Genomic DNA, 20,230 nt, shown 5'->3' with positions numbered 1-20,230 from the left:
GTTGCCTCACTTTTCCCATATTTCCTTAGTTTCCATTGTTTTCTTCACAGAAAAAACTGCAGAGAAATATTAATTTAAAAAGATCTCCTACTCCATTTGCTGATTTTTAAGGGGGACCTATTCTATCCTTAGTCACTTATTCTTAATGTACCTATAGAACCTTTTGGGATTTCTCATCACCTTGCCTGCCAGATCCTTCTCACATGCTCCTCTTAACTTCTCTCATAAATGCACTCCTACACTTCTTGTAGTCATCAGAAGATTCACTAGTTCCTAATTGCTTATGCTCAAGTGTACATCTCTCTCTATTGCTTAATCAAGCCCTCATTATCTCTCATGAAGCAGGGTTCATGAAATCTGCCAGCCTTCCCCTTCACCCTAACAGGAAGATACAGGCCCTGAACTCTTGACATCACATTTTTAAAGGCCTCACACTTGGCAGATGCTCCCTTCCCTGCAAACAATCTTGTCCAACCAGTCTCCACAAGATCCCATCAAATGGTTCCAGGCAATGTTCCATTCCTTGCTGCGCTTTGTAGTACAGTGTCTGAGGTAAAACACCTGTGACCACAAGTCTATCAGCTGTGACCAACGTGGGCTATCCTGCAGGAGTAAGAAAAGTCCATCAAAACCATTCAACAGGATGCCTCATTTTCAGAACTCACTGACAAGCACCAAGACCTCACTTGGCTGGCAGTGAGAGTGGCTCTCCGCAGCAGATCCTTCCTGCATGCTCAGACTCTAACTTCCCATGCGCGTTGCTCTCGAGAGGGCTGCAAGGAGGATGAAGCCATTGTTCAGCTTTGGGGAGAAAAGATGCAGGGGTGCTCTGCATCCTGCGCAGCTGCATGACAGAAATTTCAACCTCCACACTTTTCTCAGGGAAGCATACAGAGACAAACATTGTGTGCTGCTAGAAGGCCATTTGTGAAAGAAGTCTAGTTTGCCAGAGGTTTATTGATTTGTCAAGATGCAAGTGAATATTGGTTATTTGCCCATTCTAGACTGCAGGAGTATGTGCTAAGGAGTGCAGTGGAGCCTGGTGCAAAGGCCGTGGTCTTGGTTCTTACTGACGCTAGGCCCCGAGGGCCACAGTAACCTCGCAAACATTCGAGAGTGTATTGCTTAAAGAGGGAACACAAACAGCTTTGACACTATCTTACAATGCATTGAATTAACGACTGATAGCAGAGATGGACATGATTTGATTGCATTTAATGCGTACATTTTGAAGAGTGTACTTCTTGAAAAGGTATACTCACATAGATCCTTTCATACTCTCAGAATGTCTGAAAAGTCACTGATTGACTTTAGAAATACTAGCAGCTCTGCAGGCAAAAGCACTGGAACAACGTACAGGCAAAGCCCCACACACAGAGAATGAAATCAATGTGTTGTATTGGCTATGGCATAAGTTGAGTATGTGTGGGGGATGTTCCCATTCATCTTTTCCATCCAGCAGAACAGGAAGCTTCACTATCAATTTAACATACTGTATTATTCACCAGGGGCCGGCTGGTGGTGTAGTGGCATCAGCTCTGGACTTCAAGAGCTCAAACCCAGCTGGGTCCCAACCTGGGCGGAAGATCTACTTCCATATCTTGCCATGAAACATGGTCCATGGGGTCACAAGGAGTTGGACTCAACTTAATGAACTGAACAACAACCACAAACTATTCACCAGAAACTTTTGTATATTCCTTGAAGGGAGGAGAGTGGACTTGAAGTAAAAAGATAATCCCAAAAAGCCTGACCTCCAGAGCTGCCTGTGTGAAGTTTGCAGGTTCTTCCATGTGAGTACCTGGGCTGCCCCCAGATGTTTTGATTTCTCCTCACATCTCAGAAACGTGCAAGTATAATTGGCCATTGTAAATTGGCCCTGTGCAAGGATGAGTAGTAAGAACTGAGGGGAAGCTTATGGGAATGTGGCAAAGAATAATACAGAATTAACATAAATAAATGTTTGGCCTATTGTGTCTGAACCAACTATCTGTTAACAAATATGCTGTTTGTCTCTGTGGAAAACAGAACAGAGTGGAGCTTGAACCTTGGTGAGGTGACAGACGAATTTTAAATGTGGCCAGGTGTAAAGCAGCAGAAGGAGGGAATCACCAAGTCAGCCAAGAGATTGGCCGAGCACAATGATGATTAGTTGGAGGCTGAAGTGGTGCAAGTCAGGAAGAGGACTTTGGCGCATTGAGGCAAAGTTGGCAATAACCACTGCTCCTCAAATCTGTCTCTATTCAGCAGAGTAGCCATTGGTCATGCAATGCAATGTAATGTAGAATCAGGGAGCAGGGTAGAGGACACAACAAAGGAAACATATTGGCACTGAATTTGCCAAGAAATTAATGATGGTCCAGAATTTCATTAGGGCTGCGATTGGTGCTGTAGACATATTTGAGTTCTAAGGCCAGCAAGCTTGATGTACACCTTTAAGAGATGCAGCTAACCTAGCAATCTAAAGTGGGGAAGTGATGAACAACAAGTTGTAAATCACGAGAATTTGCCCTAACACTGATATCTGCAATTTGCGATAAAAGGAACTCACTATTAAAACAGAGCGAAAACAAAAACTGCAGCTGCTAGAAATCTGAAATGTAACAATTTGATTCAAACTGGGGAAAATGGTTTAACTACATAATGCCTCGTAGGCCTGATTTTATTCTCACAAATCAATGAATCTGCTGTTTATAAAAAAAAAAAAAAGATCGCTCCCTACTTGTACATAGTTTTTTCCTTTTGCTTGTTTTTTCTTTCCACTCTATAAATACTATGTGGAGATTTGTGACATATATGATTATATGATATATATGTACAATGTCTGAAATACATCTTATGGAAATGTTTGTTTGATGATGAACTTCAATAAAAATAAATTACAAAAAAGAAAGAAAACTGAAATGTAAACATATTATTCAGGAGGTGTGGTAGCACTGGTAAGATAATGATCTGGGTCCAAGAGTCTGTCAGAACTGGGCAAGAAAACAAAGCAATGAGTCAGATAGCAAGTGAGTAGAACAAAGAGAATCTCCCCAATAAGGTAACACTAACAATGCAAATATAGCTGTAGGGGCAAATGATAGTCCTCTGTTCACTTTGCCAACTGCAGGGCTGGACAAAGGAGAGTCAGTTGATGTTGTTTACTTGGATTTTCAGAAGGCTTTTGACAAGGTGCCACAAATGGGACTGTCAAATATGGTCACAGTCCATTGTATTACAGGGAAAGTACTAGCATGGATAGAAGATTGGCTGACTGACTGGAGGCAAAGGATGGGAATAAAGGGAGCCTTTTCTGGTTGGCTGTCGGTGACTAGTGGTGTTCTACAGAGACTGGTTCTTTTCATGTTATATGTCAATAATTTGGATGATGGAATTGACATCTTGGCCAAGTTTGTGGATGATACAAAGACAGGTGGAGGGACAGGTAGTGTTGAGGAAGCAGGGAGTCTTTGGAAGGACTAAGATAGATTAGGAGAATGGACAAAGTGGCAGATGGTATACAGTGCATGGAAGTGTACGGTCATGCACTTTAGTAGAAGGAATAATGACTATTTTCTAAATGGGGAGAAAATACAGAAATCGGAGGAGCAGAGAGACTTGGGAGTCCTTGTGCAGGAATCCCTAAAGGTTAATTTGCAGGTTGAGTCATTGGTAAGGAAGCATGAGATGTGAATGTCATTGAAACCTATTGAATATTGAAAGGCCTTGAACCCTAGATAGAGTGGACATGGAGAAGATGTTTCCTATAGTGGAGGAGATAGACTAGGACCAGAGGGCACAGCCTCAGAATAGAAAGATGTCCCTTAAGAAGAGAAATGAGGAAGAATTTCTTCAGCCAGATGGTGGTGAATCAGTAGAATTCATTGCCACAGACAAAATTTACATATGATCCAGTAAAATCTGTGAAAAAAATCTGTGAGCAGTATCTCAGAGCAGCTGTTATTTTACTCTTTACTGGCAATGTGTGGCATTGTGACTTGGACTCTGTGATAATTTAATGATTAATACATTTTCAGCTTGAGATTGTTTATCCTATTGAGTCCATGCCAGCAAAAAGAAGTTCTTTCTAATGTGGTCCCACTTCCAAGCTTTTGTGCTATAATTCTGTGGGGTTCTCATCCAAGTACATTTTGAAATATGATAAGTGTTTTGCCTTTGCCATCTTTTCACATACTGAGGTCCAAAACACAACTAGCTTCTCTCCTAAATGTCTTCTAATCGTAAGAATGACACAAAATCATTGTTTCAGATGTCACAGGTAAGACCAGCATTGACTATCCATAATTGCCCCCAAGAAGATGGCGATGAGCAGCCAAACTGAACCACTGCAGTCCTTCTGGCACTCAAAGCTTTGGGTGGAGAGTTCCAAGATTTGGACAAAATGACAATGACGCATCTAGATGTTTTTCAAAGCTAGGATGATTTGCAACTTAGATAAGAATCTGTAGGTTAATACTGGCCTTCTTGACAGTAGATTTCCTACTCGGAAACGCTATTGGAGTAGCTGGGAAAAGTAAGATAGTGTGCGGCGCTGTGACCTTTAGCACAAGAACTAAATATTTAGAATGGTTGATTGGGCACCCATCAAACTAAAAATGCTGGGAAACACTTCACAGTTCAGGCAGCTTATGCAGAAAGGAAATAAGTCACTAACCCCCTCATCAAAACTAGAAAACAAAGAGAAACCCTAACTTTAAGTTGCAGAGAAGATGGAGATGGTTGAACAGGACAAAGAGAATATTTTTTATAGGGTGAGGGGCTTCTGGGTCTGTGTTTATATGGCAGCAATAGTGTGGCTGTAATTGACACCAGGCAAGCCTAACAGAAAGACAATGGAAACATCACAGATGTATGTTTGGCAGAAATGACCACTTCTGAAATAGACAAAGAAGGAGTGTGTTACATAAAGCTGCTCTGTTTGGTAATGAGTTTGAAAGAAGCAACATATCCAAAATGAAAGATGAAACACTCTTCCTCAAGTTTGCATTAGGTGTGATCGTAACAATGTGGGAGACTACAGAGAGATAAGTCTGAGTGTTCACTACACTAGTAGAGAGAAAAAAATTGAGCAAAAAACAAATCACAGAGAGATGACAGACAAAAATGGTCTTTTCTGAACCCAAGGAAAGCAATTTACCTGAAGTGAAAGAATTCACTAACTGGAAGGCTGCAACATACCTCAGCAGAAGTCGTCCCTCAAGTTTACATTGACCCTCATAACAGTGCAGTGGGATAGAGAATTAAAGAGGTAAGCAATCAGTTCACAGCCACTCCTGTGCACTGAACACAGGTGTGTATTTTTCCAATTTATTACTAAAACATGTTTGTTTACACCTAATAAGTTCCGTCTAATATTATTCCTTCATTGTCAATGTCTTTGATCCAGAAAGTTTTATTTTCTTTCCCTCTGAATTCAAGTTTGAAAGTCTTCTCTATGTCTAAATTGATTTAAATTATATTCTCAATTGTTCTTCTGATTTCTCTAATACTGAATGTGATAAAGTGACAGGAAATAGTTCCCATCTTACCAACCCCCTCTCACCCCATCCTAGCTCAGAATCCCAGCTCCCAAACACCTACCTCACTCATTCACCAGCACAACTTGCAAACAGATCCTGAGCTGAAGGCACGAGAACAGATACTTAAACCCTAAGGAGCCATGCTCCAGCCATTTCAGATCATTACCGTGTGCTGGATGTGACCAGGCCGTCAGTGCCAATGCAACGTCTTTCCAGTTTAAGTCTGTTTCCCATGGTCCGTCTATAACATCAATGTTGGGGTGAAACCTATTATCCTTATTCTCAAAATATAATCTGCTCTTGGAACAATTCTTAGTGTGAGTCTCTGATGACCAATTAATCTTTATTGACCATGATACTGGAGGACACTCATCAAGTCTTGCATCTAGCAGAGCCATTGCATTTCCCAGAAGGCATACTGCTCAACAGAAAATAAATGGTTAAGTTCTTGAGCTTCTTTTGAAAGTCTGAACTTGGGAGCACCCTTGAGTTCAGGTGATATCACATTTACAAGATCAATGGCAAATAACTTATTTTACATGGAAAAGTCAAAGACAGTTACACTAAAGCTGAGTAACACAGACAAAATGCTGGTGGAACTCAGCAGGTCAGGCAGCATTCAAAGAAGGTAATAAACAGTCAAAGTTTCAGGTGGAGACCTTTCAAGAGGTCTGGAAGGGGAGAGGTCAGAAAAAGAAAGTGGGGGGAATGCCAGACATCTGGAGAGAGAATGTTACCATTTCAGATTGATGATTTTTTTAAAAAAGCAGTACTGGAACAATTTAGAAAAATGACATCCCTTTTCTCACTTTGATCCACACCATCTCTGCAAAACTTACTAATTTTCTACATTTCCTAGTGCTGATAAAATGGTATTGAAGGCAGAACAGGTGCTGTTCAACATGTTGAATTTTACTGGCAAGCTTTAAACATTTTTCCAGACTCCATCTCACACGGCTTTCCTCTAAATAGAAAAAGCATTGCATATTTTCAAGCTTATAAACTTAAGCATGGAGGGGTCTGTGCCCAATTTAGGCAGTAGCCTCACAGGATGATGAAGGTAAATATTCCAGGTAAAGGCTTTCAGAAACATTGTCTGAGAAGTTTTGACATTTGATAAGCCCTTAACAATTATGTGAAACTATTTTGAAAATAATCATCTCTGACTCAGTGTTTTGGAGGTTCTAAGGTATGGTTTTCATTTGCTGTGAAGTTAAGATCTTGTGTGCAAGGCTCTAACTATGAAAGCTCTTAAGCAAGTGAGCCACAGTCTGAATTCATTTGGAAGGTTTTGTTTTGTTATTTTAGACAAAAGCAGCTGCAGATCAACATACTGGAACAAATTTTCAAAAACACTTGTTTCCATCTGGTAGCTTGGAATGATCCTGTATCCCATGTCCAAGAGAAAATATGAAGCAGTTAACTTGCTGCTAAATGCATCCACTTTACATAGCAGCACAGATGATTAATTCAATAGGCTGTGAATCCTTTCTGAGAAGAGGGAGAAAGGTTCATAAAGACCATCAAGATCAGAAGCGCATTGTTGATAAACAACTCATTAACATACAGAATCTGAAATGGTGAATCAAATCTTACTTTCAAAGGCATAAGACTTAAAATTTACACTCTAGTGGCCACTTTATTAAGAACAGTAGTCTTCTGCTGCTGTAACCCATCCACGTTAAAGCTTGACGTGGTGAACATTCAGAAATGTTCTTCTGCACACTACTGTTCTTATAGAGCTCATAGATAGCAGGGTCAAGGGATATGGGGAAGAGGGCAGGAACGGGGTACTGATTGTGTATGATCAGCCATGATCACAGTGAATGGCAGTGCTGGCTAGAAGGGCCGAATGGCCTACTCCTGCACTTACTGTCTATTGTTGGAGCACAAGGTTATATGAATACAGTCACCTTCCTGTCAGCTTGAACCAGTCTGGCCATTCTCCTCTGACCTCTCATTAACAAGGCGTTTTTGCCCACAGACCTGCTGCTCACTGGATTTTTTTTGTTTTTTGCATCATTCTTTGGAAACTCTAGAGACTGTGTGTGAAAATCCCATGAGATCAACAGCTTCTGAGATGCTCAAACCACCCTGTTTGGCACCAACAATCATTGCATGATGAAAATCATTTCTTCACTTTTCTGATGTTCAGTCTGAACAATACCTGAACTTCTTGACCATGTCTGCGTGCTTTCAGTCAAGATGGTGCCAGTGAACGATTCCTCAGATGACATCTTCCAGATAGTCCAGTGTTTCACTTTTTCTAGGCTGGGTCGATGGTCACTCTTCATGGGTTGTGCCGGAGGTCAAGAGGCCACAGGTCGGCGATTGAAACTCACAGAAGATCTAAGTGAGATGTTACTCTCCTCAGTGCTGATGGAGAATGTTTTTGAAATTTCAAGATTATTGGTGTGAACTGTAGTTTATATTGAGTCTCCTTCAGTTTTTCTGTTTTCTTTCTTATTGCTGATTGGCTGGGTGGGTTGCGGATGATATATTACTTTTTTTAAGGTGAGGGAGGGGTTGGAGATTTTAAGTCTGATATACTTGTTGACGTTTCCCTGTGTGAGCAATCTATTAGACTTTCATGTGGAGAGAGGTTGGGTTTGATGTTATTGTCACTTATTTGTGTGGAAAGGTGCTTGGGGGTTCGGGGTTTGAGGTCTTAGCTGCCATGTCTGGGTGGGCAATCTGTTAGTTTTTGTGCGAAGGCAGGGATTGCTAGTTTTGTTTCAATATCTCTTGTGTGCAGGGGGTGGGTGATGTCTCATCTTTCAGTGACTTTCATGGCTATCTGGAGAAGACGAGTCAGAGTTGTATTCTGCGTGTATACTTGATAAAATGAATGTCGGAGTGATTGGCTGACTGGACATTTGCATAAATAAGCAGGTGTAGCAAATAAAGTGGCCACTGAGTGTCAGTGCCAGACAGGATGGCCTTTTCATTGGCATTGTATGTGATTCAGATCAGTTGCATTAATTAAATGGAACTGATTTCTTCCTGAAACTAAATAGAAGAGGACGAGCAGTAGCCACGCAATCCAAGAATGCACTGACAATTTATTTATGGCACAAAGAGGGGCCAGCAGAAAGGTCGGAGTCCCACAGACACTACCTGCAGATTTTTGATAGATTTATAAAGGCCTTTGATAGCCATTGCTCTGCATGCAGATGTCCATCTTATGAAGACAAATATTCTACAACTACTAGGGCTATAATTAAGATAGAGGCCACTAGAACAGTGCCTGCTCAGGCTTTCAACCAAGTTAAGTACCTTATATGCAGCATCAACACATCTTCAGGTACGAGGGTCTCATTGTAACATGCACAACCGAGAAGAGGGCAAGGTAGGTACTGAGAATGGAAAATCTAAAGGTACAGAGCAGGGTGGAGGATGGAGGGATCAGACATTAGGTATAAAATGGGAATTTTTTTTTCCAGAAGGAAGTAAATTCTGTACCTCAGCAGACTGGATGCGCTGCTTTTGAGTATTTCAAAGCTTGGATTAAGGGAGTTTATGACACGCAGGGCATTAATGGCATAAAGGAATCAGATAGAAAAATAGAGTTTACGTAGGAGACAAACTAATTTTTTTTTAAATGGTAGAGGACCATATACTCACTACTGCTGATGCTTCCTATTGGATCAGACAAGAGTTCTAGGGAGTTGCAGGATTGTCAGAAAGAAGCTTAAAGGTGGACTCAGGAGAGCCTGAAGGGGCATGAGAAGGCCTTTGCAAGGAGGATTAAGGAAACCTCTAGGCATTCATGTATGAAGAACAAGAGCGTGGCCAGAGTGAGGGCAGGACTGATGAGCAAGAGGAAACGTGTGCCTGCAGGCAGAGGTAGAGATGTCCTTAATAAATACTTTTGCTTCAGTTTTCACCAGTGAAAGGAATCTTGACATTTGTGAGGACAGTGTATGCTGTAACATCTTGACATTAAGAAAGGATGTGCTGGCACTTTTGAAAAATAGGATAGGATATACCCCACGTCACTTTGGGAAAGTGAAGGGATTGCTGTGCCTTTGGTGATGATCTTTGCATCCTCACTGGCTGTAGGAGTAATACAAGATGATTGAAGAGTGGCAAATGTTATTTCTTTGTTCGAGAAAGGGAGTAGGGATAACCCTGGGAATTATAGACCAGCGGATCCTACATCAATGGTGGGAAAATTACTGAAGGTCCTTGTAGACAGTATTTATGAGCATTTGGAGGTGCGTAGTCTGATCAGAGATAGTCATCATGGCTTTGAGAGGGGCAGGTCATGTCTTACGAGCCTGATTGAATTCTTCAAAGAAGTAACAAAGCTCTTTGATGAAGATATACACTACATCTGTGGCTCTATGGATGGCCTTTGATAAGGTACCTCATGATAGGCTCATTCAGGGCAACTGGAGGCATGGGATTCAGAGTTGGCTTGCTCACTGAAGGCAAGCAGATGCTGTTTGTAGATGAAGTGCTTTCTGCCTGAGGTCAGTGATGAGTGGTGTTCTACAGCGATCTGTCCTGGGACCACTGCTCTTTGTGCTTTTTATCAATGACTCGAATGAGGAACAGGAAGGGTGGGTTAGCAAGTTTGCAGATAACATGAAGGTTGGTGGAGTTGTGGAATGTCATCATAGGCTGGAGTGGAACACTGACAGGATGCAGAACTGGGCTGGGAAAGGACTTCAACAGGAAAATGGAAGGTCACACTTGAAGGCAGCATACCAGGTCAATGGCAGGATATGGAGATACAGACATCTTGGGGTGCTCATCATTAGATCTCTCGATGTTGCCATGCGTGATAGGGTTGTTAAGAAAGCATATGGTGTTGGCCTCCTTTAGGCAGGCAGTTGAGATCAAGAGTCATGAGTTTACAGTGCAGGTTTCTAAAGCCCTGGTTAGACCACACTTTTGAGAACTGTGTTCAGTTCAGGTCAACTCAGTATAGGAAGGATGTAGAAGCTTTACAGAGGATGCTGACTGAATTAGAGAGTGTCTTACGAAGAGAGGCAGAGCAAGCTGGGACTTTTCTCTTCGTAGTGAAGGAGGATGAGAGGCAACTTGATAGAGGTGTACACGATGATCAGAGGCATGGATTGAGCGGATAGCTGGAGACCCGCCCCACCCGAGTGGAATTTGCCGAATATAAAAGGGCATAGTTTTAAGGTGATTGAAGGAAAGTATAGTGGAGGGATGTCAAAGGCAAATTATTTTCACAGGAAGTGCCCGGTGCACAGAACACCCTGCCAGCAAGGTGATACCAGCAGATATTTCAGGGACATTTAAGAATCTCTTTATTAGACACATGAATGATAGAAAAATAGAAGGCTATGTAAGAGGGAGGGTTAGACTGAGTGTAGGTTAAAAGGTCAGTAGTGTTGTCAGAAAGGCGTGTCCTACACTCTAGCGTTCTACATTTATTATTCTTGACAGTGCACTATCATCCATAACTGGCAATTCTTGAATTGAACAGAATCTCCAAAGGATTTAATTCACTATACCATGGGTGCTGTTTTAATAAATGCATTGAATAAGTATTAAAAACGGCACATTAAGAAATTTCAGTTTTAATTTAATATCCTCTGATACAGAGTAAAATGCTTGTGGCTATTTAAGGGAAAAAGTCACAATCTAATATAGCTACAGAGATGACCGACATAACCTAAACAAATAGATACCTCAAAAGAAACATTACCATTCGACCATAGAAAGTATATACACAAGTGTTAGTTATTTGGAAAAAGAGGATTTATTTTGTACTCTAAATACAAAAAAAGTGATGGAAAATATAATGCAAAAAAATTGTTTTGGGAGTGTGACACTTGTTCTAATTGAATATTGTGGCAGACTCAACACTAACATGTTCTGCTTGAGATTCAAGCTGATATGTTGTTCAGTTTACTTTGTGTACATGCCTTTTGCAATAGATCTTAAGACTGGTGTCCCACATTTAAGCAGTACAATAGACCAATTCATTTTGATTCTTATTTGATTACAAAGAAACCTATTTGATTTGAACCATTAATGTTCTGATACCATAAATATTTTCTTTGAAGCAAGGAATGAAACCCACCCTTCTTCCGAAGCCAGTCCTACTAAAAAGACAAAGGTTCTCACTGTGTTGCCTTTTAACATCTGGATGTACAGAGTACATTCAAATAAAGAACACGTTAGATGGAATCAAATGACTGAGTCGCATTCAAATTTAGTAAAAAATAGTTCTTAAATTTTTAAAGGAGTTGTACCATGTAATTTCGCCACAACAATTAAGATGGACCAAACACCTATATTAAATTAAAAGGGATTCAAAGTACCAAGTTAAACCTCTGAGGATTGGTAAGAGATTTTTCTTCTCCTAGAAATAACGTGGATTTTACCATGTACACAACAAAAATCTAATTGAACTGGCAATTGAATACATACACTGAACATTATATACATGAAATTGAGAAATAGTCCTTTTCCCTATTCTTATTTAAAAAAAATTTCTTCTGATATGAATTGCACATTAAAAGTATTCTAACAAGGTAACATTTCAAGTAAATGATCACAATGACTTATTTGAACCTCGTTATCATTGGAAAGTACACTTGTTCTGTTGGAAGCGACTTCTGAATCTTCGGTAATTAAAAAAGGACTAAAAATTCATCCCCTCTTTGGACTGAAAGTAACAGTTAAGGTCTCCTCAAAAAAGACTCCATTGAAGCCATGTATTATTAAAGAAAAACCTATTCATAACAGTATCCAAAGGATGGACAGATCTGCTTGGACACCTTACCAGAATGGTAAATACAGCAAAAACAGACTTGGCAGTGAAGGGTGCATTTCAAATAAATAATTAAACCCAAATTAAGAATTTTCTACAACAAACTTACAGAAAATTGGCAACAGAATATTCAGGCAATCCCACATAGAGTCTTCTTATTTAAAAAAATTAAATACATCTGAAATGCCAAAAGCTTTAAACTAGTGATCAACCAGCTTGGTTGGCAAGAGCTCTCTTCTGTACTTCATTAGTTGGTTGTGTGAGTCAGCATGTGACTGTGGCATTGAGCAACAAGAGAGAACCTGTCTGTACCAGAGAACCACTGTGAACAAAGCCCAAGATGCAGTCTTACTCCTGGGTGACCAAAGTGTGCAAGGACAAAGATGCAGTGCACGTTAGAAAGTTTGAGGAAAATTACACCCACCAAAAAAATCCCTTTCCCAATTAAAGACTGAAACAATCCAGAAAAGAAAAAAAATCTGACTTGATTTTGCAAATAATATTCATCCTGATTGATCACTAATTAAAAGAAAGCTGGTAACATTTCAAAGAACAGTGCACAATAATAATTTTAAAGCACTACAGTTTTCAATTACTAAGGCTACTTTTTGTGTAGTCACAGTGTCCCTACTATCGCAGCTAGTTTACAAAAGAAAGTTAAAAAGGTAGATAAATTCACCAGGCAACTGGTGAACAACTCCTACTGAATTCACAAGCCATGGTCATTACAGAGTGCTTAACGTCTGGTAGTGTTGTTCCAAAGTTCCAAGAATATTTTTCAGTTTACTTCAATAAATAGATCAATTGTATACTAAGGCAGTGTTGCACATGCATCAGGTTGCCATGTGAACTTGGACACCACACGTACATTAAAAAGCAAGTGTCCAGGGAAGGAAGGTAAAGGAGACGATGGACCTCAGTCCAATATTCCCAGAGCTTTCCTTAGGCTGACCAGGATCTGTTGAATCTTTCTGCATTGACTCACCCCTGCAACATGTTACAGGGATGAGAAGCGAGTCTGACTGAAGAGAAGCTGCAGTAAATTACTCTATAGGGCTGGTTGTCTGAGCTGCATCATTGAAAGTCCGCATCTCCGGCTTGTGACCAGAGGTTGCATTTCTCCCCCTCAGGAAGCTCCCGAAGTCTCCAAGTAACTCTGCAGCTTGCGAACTGTGGTTTTATCCAGCGAGCAAAGGTCAAAATCGAACGTTGTGTTAGTGATATGAAAATGTCCAGTCTCTTCTATCAGATTAACAATCTGGAAATAAATAGACAACTAGTTAGCAGAATTCCAAGCTCATCTATTGCTTAAACTGTGACACTGAACCAAATTTTATTTGTGGAATGTTTAGTCCTGGTGATACATAATAACAATACTTAATTTTAGCTACAATTAATGGCATTTTGGTGAAGACCAAATTTTCTCTGCTTTGCAGTGGATGAAGTTGAATTCTAAAATTATGTTGTAACTGCTTGCTCACTGTCTAGGACATCAAATTGTTGAGGCCAGCTTCAGTCGTACTAGGAACCTGCCTCCTAGGGTTGCTTTAGGTAAAGTGAGCCCCAACCTCTTCAAACCCACTCATTTGCAGATTCTACACATCTTAATGCCAAATTTTGTGATTCTGCACTTCCAAAGACCAACTACACCACCTGGTCAATTTCTCCTCTTTTGTAACTCTTGACCAACCTTCACCCTGACCCAACCCCACTGACTTAAAAGTTTCAAACCCACTTGAGATTCCTAACCCACTGAAGCAAACACTTTTTTTCCCCTCACTACACTGAATCCAGACATACCTGTTTTACTTTGCGTATTTCAGAAGCTCTGACATTGCAGACCAAAGCAAAAACGCACCGTCTCTCTGACATTGTGGGCTGCAGGTCTTCGGGGAGAACAGCAACTGGCCCACTAAGGCAGAATCTGAGTACTAGACTTGTGAGTGACTAGTGTTCAAAAGACCTCACAGCATCAGCCTGCTTGGCTTATTATATTAGTCTGGTTGTTCTATTTACTTCATCATCTTAACCATCCTTCCCCTTTTCCATCATGCACCCAATAGCTTCCCCTTAATGGCATCAATGCAATTCACCGTAACTAAAATCATTCTAGAAGATGAAACTTTGATTTATTTTTAGGATTTCCACAGCTATTCTGTTCTATTTGTACACGGATTAATTTTAAATGTCTTATTATTGCATAACAAATTCACAGGATCATCAGGGACAAAGACAAGTTAAAAGCATGGTCCTTTTCACCCAGGGAGAGCTACAAGAGGTTACAAGTTTCAGATCAGAGGCGAGAAATTTTGAAGGGACATCAGGGACAACTTCTTCACGCAAAGGATATGTGCATTTGAAATGAATTGCCTGAAATATTGGCCAAGGTGGTACATTAGCAGCATTTAAAACCCATCTAGATAAGTACATGGATGGAAGAGATGTAGATGATGGATTATCACGGGCAGGTGGGACGAGCTGGGTAGCATTCAACATGGACGAGTTGAGCAGAAAGGTCTGTTTTCATGCTGCAAAACCATGACCCTAGTGACTATGTTATCTTACATTCAAAATGATACAGTAGTCCTATTAACAGTGAGAGTAAACTGGATAGCACACAACACATCTTTATCTTTTGGTGTACAACAAACCAGTTAGTGGAAGTAAGTTTCTAGAAATGGCAAAGCTGATTTCTTTGGGCCAACAGTATTATCTAGAAGCAAATTTATCATAGATTTTGGGAGCTTGAAAAGTACCAGTTTGATTCCACAAGGGGAGAAATGGTGATACTTTGCAAGAGTTGAAAGAACTTCACAAATGGAGAAGGAACAAAAATATAAGGCAGGTTGTCCTGGCCAAGATTTACCCTTCACAGAAGATCAGTTAAAAGAAAGTTGATAATACTGCAAACTTGCTCTATGTAATTTGGTCATCACCTTTCAAACATTGCAAAAGTGACAATTCAAAAATGATTTACTGGCTGGAAAACACAGACATTAAGAAGTTTCAAGAGTCTTGTATGACACTTAAGGCTTTTGTTTCTCTTGAAGTACGCAAACAACTTGAATCAATGCTCTGCAAGGAACACATGCACTATAATATGAAATTTTATTGCAGGTCTTTGTAGATGAAATTGCAGCATCTTGTATCTATACTCAGCCCATTTAGCACTATTACATGGAATGACAATAAATCTGTGAAATTTAAGGATGCCTGTACTGGTCAGAAGCTTGCAATCTTTCCTTTGAAGTCTTTGGAAATACAATTCAATTTTGGGCTTAGAAACTATTTTGTTTAGCGTCTTCTGCATAATTGGTCAGGAGTAGAAAATGGCAGGATATTGTTGAAGTGGTACAAGATATTACAATTTTATTTTATAATTACACCTGATAAAACTGATTAAAAAGCATTTTTAATCTTTTAATGACAATGGGGAACCACAGTAGAGATTCTAGAGAACAAAGACAATAATTGTATGAACTGCTCTTGTAAAGTGCCAACAGATTCAAAGTGAGATCATTGTTGAAATCACAAATGAAACCTCAGTGCCTTGCCAAGACATCCTCAATTTTGTTTATAGTTGCCAGTCCTAGAGCCTGGAACAATTCTCAGTTACATCCAGGCAGAAGATGTTTTAAATCATTGATGCAATTACTGAAATAGGACAAGCAGCAATAGGGTAAAGTGAGTTCATCCATCGAGTATTTCTTGACTGCTTTTCCTGAAGCGAGGGACAATTACATAAGGCCTAATATACCATGATCCTTAACTATAAAAAGCACATCTTTAAATAGCTTGGACTTTACACTGTGTCCATAGTCAGGATGCTGTGAAAAGCAGCAGCCAAGGTAGGTCTAGAATAATGTGGTTCACTTCAGTATTATTCATGAGTATCAAGACAAAACTTGCTGTTGGCAGAACAAAATGTCTGCTAAATTTGGCTTGAAAATGAGATGCACTATTAAAGCAAACTTTCTACACTTATGTGACCAGTAATCAGGAATTCCATGGGGAAAAATAGAATGGGTACTTTAAAAGGAGAATGACCCTATAAAGAGACTGGAAAATCAGAGGGGAAGGCAGGACTTTTAGAGCGTGTTCCTTTCAAAAAAGCTCTTGTTCAACTCAAGTACCAATAGCTTATATTATGGAATGAACAGTGCTTAAAAGTGACAAACTAAGGTCCATTTTAATCATCAACTAGGCTTTGTCATGTTCTTACCTGTTGTAGTATGTGCCTTTCACGAAGCGTCATTAGTCTCCTGTGAAGTTCAACCAACTCATCGAGGTATGCCTAAGACACACGCAAGTGTATTATTTTTACTTCAGTCTTACACTTTACTTCCATTTGAATGCCAAAGCAGAGCAGATATTAAACACATAATTCCAAAGAAAAAAGATGCTCAGTATAGCTTGTCATAGTTTAACCAGAAAACCTGTAAGAATTTAATGTTTTGTAAAAGATGAGAAAATCTGCAAATGGTGGAAGTCCAAAGCAACACACATAAATGCTGGAGGAACAAAATGCTGGCCTGCTGAGTTCCTCCAGCATTTTGTGAAAGATATTTGGTATACAAAAGTGTTATAGATTTAGCTGCAACATTGGTAAAGCTCAGAAGATGTTGAGCCTCGTATATGAAATTATAATCAAGATATCCCTTCTGGCAGTTGGATTACCTCAGTACTGAAATAGAGCCATTCTATGCAAGTTGTACTAAGGAAGCCAAAACATCTGTTATATAGTTACATGTACTTATTGGATTCAGAAACCCCAAGCTTCGGTTATGCAAGCTACGGACAGAAAATATGCCTGAAGTTAAGTCAATTTGGCAAGGACACCGTTTAATCCTTATTAAATCAATGGATTAAATTAGAGCAGGAAATGTCAGCAGTTGTGGTCTTTTACAGTAGGCTTCTATAGCATGAACACGGGACTTTCGGCTCAGTATATCCATTGCAGCCGTAATATTCATCGTTATGGATCTCATTTCTCACTACAGTCGACAGCCTTCCCTGTCACAACATTTCAAGTACATACCCAAATACTCTGAATGCTGTGGAAGAACATGTCATCACCACCATAAGTGAGCTCCAGGTTTCAAGTAATTTTTTTTAAAAAAGATGAAAAAATTCTTACTCAAATTCTTTCTAAGTCTCCTGCTCCTAATGTTAAACCTATGCTCTCCGGTCATAGAAGCCTATATTTCATCCATATTTCTGATTAACTTCATATAACTTATTACTAATACAAGGGGGCACAGTGATTAGAGGATAGAGGGGTTGTCAGAGGTACTTTACACAGAGCCTGGTTGGTTCATGGAAAGTCCTACCAGGGTGGTGACAGACACTTTAGGGACATTTAAGAAGCTCTTAGATAGGCACATGGATGACAGAAAAGTGGAGGATTAAGGAGGGAAGGATTAGATTGATCTTAGAGTGGGTTAAAAAGTCAGCACAACATCTTCGGCCAAAGGGCTATGTATACTTTATTGTACACAGTACACTCCAGTACTGGGCTGTAGTGTTCTATACCTCCATCAGGTTCCCCTTCAGCCTCATCTGCACCAAAGTAAACAAACTGTTTCACCAATTTCATAAACACAAAAGATTCTGCAGATGCTGGAAATCTGTAGTAACAAACATAAAATGCTGGAGGAACTCAGCAGGTCAGGCAGCATCTATGGACAGAAGTAAAGCATCGACGTTTCGGGCTGAGACCCTTCATCAGGACTGGAAGGGAAGGGGGAAGTTTACCCATTTCATCTGTTGTGTCATGTTTTCCTTAAAAACAGACCTGGAATTCTTAAGTTTCAAAGTGATTAATGAAAGGCTTACAAGCTTTAAAAGCTTTGCTTTTGGCCTTCCTGGACAATACAAGAATATTGCAACACGGAATATTAGTATTTACTTGTAAAACTTGATGTGGAAAAAAATTCAATTTGCTTCAAATAATTCCGTTTGCATTACCGTCAAACTTACTCAAATTCACCAAATTTCATGTTGGAGCTGCCGAAGATTTTTCTCATTCTCTCGCTGCCAAAACCGTAACCCAAAAAGGTTTCTTTTGCAAACTAATTAGGAAATAGCTAAAACTGACACACGGACAGTCCAGTAATTCGATTTTATTGAATGCATATTAAATTTTGCAATACAAGGATGGCACAATAGCAACAGGATTGGTCAGCTGGGTACAGAGAGTTTATGGTTTTGCTGGTCAATGGTAGGGGATTAGCGAATGGAGATACTCACAGAAGAATGGAGGCAAGGCTTACGACTGATCGAGTTTAAGGACGGAAGGAATATTAAGTATTTGAAATTAATCAAGCAGATGATAACACTCAGATAATCAGTAATATTCATTGTGATATATTACTCTTCAGCCACTATACGCTACTATTAAACTCTAACCAGTCAAGAAGTTGCTGGAGCTCCTTAGCATTTAATTATAACTAACAAAAGAGACTGAGCTGCAACAACCAATGCAGATCTACCTCTCAAAAGGCACTAGCAGCTGAAATCACCGAGCAGCCGTGGATCGACATGATCTGATTCTTGCACTCCCTCAATATTAATTTCAAATAAGCACCTGCCATTTACAGCAAGGATTTAAAGTGCGGTTCCTTAATTAATGGAAACAGCACAAGCTTGAATCAGTTTTCATGTTCTTATCTGACAATTTTTGTCCTTCAAAAACTGATGTGGGGAAAACAAAAATGCTAAATTAAGAATTGACCCACTCCTCAAGAAAGCACAACTTTCTACCACCAGAATCAGGTTTATTATCACCAGCATGTGATGTGAAATTTGTTAACTTAGCAGCAGCAGTTTAATGCAATACATAATCTAGCAGACAGAAAAAACAATAATAATAAAACATAATAAATAAACAAATCAATTACATATATTGGATAGATTATTAAAAATGTGCAAAACAGAAATACTGTATATTTAAAAAAGTGAGGTAGTGTCCAAAGCTTCAAAGTCCATTTAGGAATTGAATGGCAGAGGAGAAGAAGCTGTTCCTGAATTGCTGAGTGTGTGCCTTCAGGCTTCTGTACCTCTTACCTAATGGTAACAGTGAGAACAGGGCATGCCCTGGGTGCTGGACGCTGCCTTTCTGAGACACTGCTTCCTAAAGTAGTCCCGGGTACTTTGTAGGCTAGTGCCCAAGATGGAGCTGACTAGATTTACAACCTTCTGCAGCTTCTTTCAGTCCTGTGCAGTAGCCTCCCACCCCCATACCAGACAGTGATGCAACCTGTCAGAATGCTCTCCACGGTACAACTATAGAAGTTTTTGAGTGTATTTGTTGACATGCCAAATCTCTTCAGACTCCTACTAAAGTATAGCCGCTGTCTTGCCTTCTTCGTGACTTCATCAATATGTTGAGACCAGATTAGATCCTCAGAGATCGACACCCAGGAACTTGAAGCTGCTCACTCTCTCCAGACTGAATCCAAGCACTCCGAGGAAAAATGTACAAGGATGTTCAGGATGTTCTTTGATTTATTAATAAAGGGTGAAGCCAAACAAGGCTGTGATTCTTTATGAACGTTTATCTTCAAGTGGCTTTCAGACCACACATTCTTAAAAGCCCCTTTCAATTGAATCAGGCATTTTTTTAAAAATTCCAGAATTTGGGTACACGCAGTTAAAAGATATACTGACTAAATTAAATTTAATTTACCTATTTGTTATTTTATTGCAGCTTTTGGTAGTTCAATCACTGACCCAGAACTTCAGCTGCTACCCAAAGGTTACCCAACTCTGAACATTAATCAGATTTGTTTTGAAATCATCCAAGCTATTACTCTTTAAGATATCCTTGCTTAAATTAGAATTAATACAAATACCCTAAATCTATAGTATAAATACCATGTTAAGGGTTAATTAGGCTGGATTTGTTCTGAACCACAGGATAAAAGAGATTACATGGAAGTCCGCAGAAAGAGTG

At 39.7% G+C, this 20,230-nt stretch overlaps 1 protein-coding gene across 3 annotated transcripts in view; it reads right to left on the bottom strand.

Moving 5' to 3' along the window:
- Nucleotides 1–11,061: 11,061 nt before the first annotated feature.
- mllt3 (MLLT3 super elongation complex subunit) overlaps nucleotides 11,062–20,230 on the bottom strand; it is a 111,450-nt gene continuing 102,281 nt past the window's right edge. For all 3 annotated transcript variants that reach the window (XM_073072722.1, XM_073072732.1, XM_073072741.1), the window contains 2 exons: nucleotides 16,499–16,570; nucleotides 11,062–13,534 (listed from right to left, as the gene is read on the bottom strand). In XM_073072722.1, coding sequence (XP_072928823.1) covers nucleotides 13,403–13,534; nucleotides 16,499–16,570 — 204 coding nt within the window. In that variant the 3' untranslated portion in view covers nucleotides 11,062–13,402. The remainder of the gene's footprint in view (nucleotides 13,535–16,498; nucleotides 16,571–20,230) is intronic.

This window comes from Hemitrygon akajei, chromosome 2 (genome assembly GCF_048418815.1).
Source record: "Hemitrygon akajei chromosome 2, sHemAka1.3, whole genome shotgun sequence".
NCBI classification, from domain to species: Eukaryota; Metazoa; Chordata; class Chondrichthyes; order Myliobatiformes; family Dasyatidae; genus Hemitrygon; species Hemitrygon akajei.
Note: the sequence above shows the minus strand (reverse complement) of the source record. Positions and strands in the feature narration are given on the sequence as shown.